This window comes from Dipodomys ordii, unplaced genomic scaffold (assembly GCF_000151885.1).
Source record: "Dipodomys ordii isolate 6190 unplaced genomic scaffold, Dord_2.0 Scaffold99, whole genome shotgun sequence".
Lineage (NCBI taxonomy): Eukaryota > Metazoa > Chordata > Mammalia > Rodentia > Heteromyidae > Dipodomys > Dipodomys ordii.
The window spans coordinates 7,304,974-7,308,250 of NW_012267315.1; the positions used below are offsets into that span (position 1 = coordinate 7,304,974).

General features: G+C 40.7%; 1 protein-coding gene across 1 annotated transcript; it reads right to left on the reverse strand.

The window, feature by feature from the left end:
• Positions 1-1,810: 1,810 nt before the first annotated feature.
• On the reverse strand, positions 1,811-2,281 carry Scp2d1 (SCP2 sterol-binding domain containing 1). Its single transcript, XM_013027075.1, has one exon. It carries the CDS (start codon positions 2,279-2,281, stop codon positions 1,811-1,813), a length of 471 nt encoding a protein of 156 aa, XP_012882529.1.
• Between the last annotated feature and the right edge of the window lie 996 nt (positions 2,282-3,277).

Sequence of the window (3,277 nt, forward strand, 5' to 3'; positions counted from 1 at the left end):
ATGTGATTTATTTCCAGTTTAGGACTATTATAAAAAATGGCTGTCATGAAGATTCACATAAAAACAAAAGTTTTTGAGAGCAAAACCTTTTATTGAAGGTATAGTGTGTGCCTGGTTAAGTACTTCATATACACTATCTTATAATCTTTCCAACACATATGCAAATTTTTGTAATTGTGCCTAAGCTTTGTTTGCCTTGGAAGAGTGCTTAAGAATGGAATGGCTCAGGTAAATTGGATGGATGAGTGAAGTTGGGAGGAATGGAGAAAGTGATAATAAAAAAAAAGGATGACACTGATCAAGATGTCTTGTGCTCATAAGCTAACATGTTGGATTGAAACCCCTTATACAACTACTTAGAAATAATTTAAAAACTAAAAAACAAAACTTTTAAGCCAACTTGTAAAAAAATGGCATGGCTGGATCATTTGATAAGTACAGGGGTCTTAATATGCCTCCTCCCCCCAAAGTTAATAAGCTGGGAAGTTAATCCCCAAGGTTATAATTATAGGGTCATGAGTATGTGACACCCATCAGGGTTATTACTGGCTTTACAAGGCAAGAAAGACAGCGGAGTTAGCAAACAAGTGTTTCAGTGTGACACCCTCTACCATGTTATGATGCAGCAGGAAATGTCCCATGAGATGTTGACTACAAGCCAGTACCACCCTCTTGGACTTCTCAGCCTTCAGAACCAAAATCCAAATAAACTTCTTTATAACTTACAGCCTCTGAGATTTTATTATACCAACAGAAAGTGTTATTAAGACAGTTAACTTGTGTTTTGAGCATAGCAATTTGATGTAATCTTTGTGAATCTTAGGGTACCTGACTGTACATACCATAAAGGCATACATAGACTACATATGAATCTCTCTCTCTCTCTCTCTCTCTCTCTCTCTCACACACACACACACACATACACACACACACACACATATACACACCACATTCATTAGGATGTGGCTAGCTTTCTCTTAGTCCTCTCAGACAAAATATGGAGATCCATGAAGGAAAAAAAATTGCTCTGGATAAACTTTGATTTTTATAGAATGCTCACTTCACAAATTCCCAACTAAATCAACACATTAGAAATGGCTCAAAAAAAAGATTACATAATCTGTCTTCAAGAGAGCCTTTCAAGAATGGCAGTATTTCCTTGGTCTAACATAGAAGAGTCATGGTCAGCACCAAAAGATTCAAATGAAGCAAAATAGGGCAGAAGTTCTCCAAAGGTACATTTCCTAGAAACTTGATAGAAAGATGCATTCTCCCCTGTTCAGACCTACTGAGTAAAAACTGTGAGGCGCTCCCATCAATATGGACTTGAAGTTATAAAACATTAAGAACATCACCTCTCTATTGCCTGGGCTGTACCCATACAGCTGTAGTGCTCGCTCTCCCAGTACCCTGCTTCCTTATTAAAATCTCCTCCTAGAGCTGTTACTACATGGAGTGCACACACTCACCATGACAACCTTTTCCTAAAGCACCACACTTAAAAAAAAATCTTAGAAAGTCATTAGAACATTAAAATCCAATGATCCATTCACTCTATGTAATTTTCACCCTGTCATATTAAAGTACAAATAAGAGCTAAATAAAGACAAAGATAGTAGGTAATGCACACCAATGCTCTTTACTGCTCCAGAACCCCCAGCAAATGTACATTAGCAGGAAATGAATCAAAATTTGAATAGGAAGAATTTCAGTAAAAAATACTGGCTATCTTTTACTTTAATCTTCACTCTGAGCATGAATTCCCCTCAGCATACCCAGCGAGGTTTGAGCTTTCCTTTGTTTTGCTTGCTTAAAATTTAGCCCAGTCTTTGAAAACCCTCTCCAACTTCTGGCCAAGCAGAACTTTTCCACTCACTTTGAACTTGCCAGCCAGGAAAGCCTTCTGTGGATTCATTTTGCCCAAAACTAACTCCATAAAGATAGACTCTGGGATTGTAAAAGTAGTATCCGCTGGGAACCTGGCGGTTCCTTGGTACATGTCCCCAGAACCGTTCTTCAGATCAATGGTCCACTGCAGGATGATCTTCCCATCTTTGGTGATGTCCAGCTGAAAGATGGCGTTGACTTTCTTTACCAGTTGGGGTCCCACTTCTTTGATGTGATGGCTAATGTCCTCAAACACCAGAAAGCTCTGGGATTCTGACAGTCCTAGAGTGTGTGGCCTGGCAGGTTCCTGAGATGAACCCAACGCCCTGAACTGGCCTGCCTGAGGTCCATCCCCTGCTTTGATCTTGGGCTGATGGTCAATTCTCTTCCACATCTTACTGTACTGGTCCTCTTGACCTTGCCGTCTGCTCTGTGAGCAGCTATGGCCTAACTAATAACCACAGGCCATATTGTGACATCAAAAGTAAGACCCAAGCAGGGATTCAGGAAGATGTGTGTCCTGCAGTCTTATTGGCCAAATAAAACTGAAAATATGACATGGGTTGAGAACTCAGACAGGTAATTGTGAGGCAGATCTACAGTACATATAGATCACACACACATGCACACGCACACGCACACAGAGTTCTCAAAACTCATCCAGGCTGCCATTCCCACAAGCCCAAAAGAACTACAGCCTTAAATGGAGTTAAAGGAAACTGGCCTCTGAAGGTTCTTTGGTGACATAAACTCTGTCATTCCAAAGCAGGCATCTCCCAGTTTGCAACCTTGAGAGAGCAGTTGTTCTTATTCTGATCTCTTCAAAAGCAGATACTTCTTTCTGTATATATTTTTTATTGTAAAAATACTCTACATTGATTTTGGTACCCCACATCTTCACATACATTTGTCTAATCTGGGGAGGGGAAGGAGAATAACAAAATGCTGAAACAAGGACCCATTGCAACAAGGATACCCACAGGACAGTATATTGGAAACGAACTTTACAACTTCGGCGAGGGACTGGAGGAGGGTTAGGTGGGAGGAGGAGTGAGGAGGTGAGGGAGGGAAGGGATAGTGGGACAACAACAAGGGAAGGGGTAACAATGATCAACAAGTAATGTACTCATTGTCTTACTCATTGTCATTGTCATTGTCTTACTCATGTAACTGTCACCCTTCCGTATAGCATCTTTACAACAAAATAAAATTTTTGAAAAGAATATAGAAAAAATACTGTACAGAGGGGTGACAGTTACACCAGTAAGGTAATGAGTACATTTCCTATTAAGCAATGTTACCTCCTCCTCTGTTTTTCCCCTACCATCCCTTCCCTCCCACCTCCCCAATTCCTCCCTCACCCCACCCCCCACCCCCCACCCCGAAGTTG

Bases quoted from the DNA above. Each gene is read 5' to 3' on its own strand.
- Scp2d1 (XM_013027075.1), bottom strand. From the start codon at position 2,281: ATGTGGAAGAGAATTGACCATCAGCCCAAGATCAAAGCAGGGGATGGA.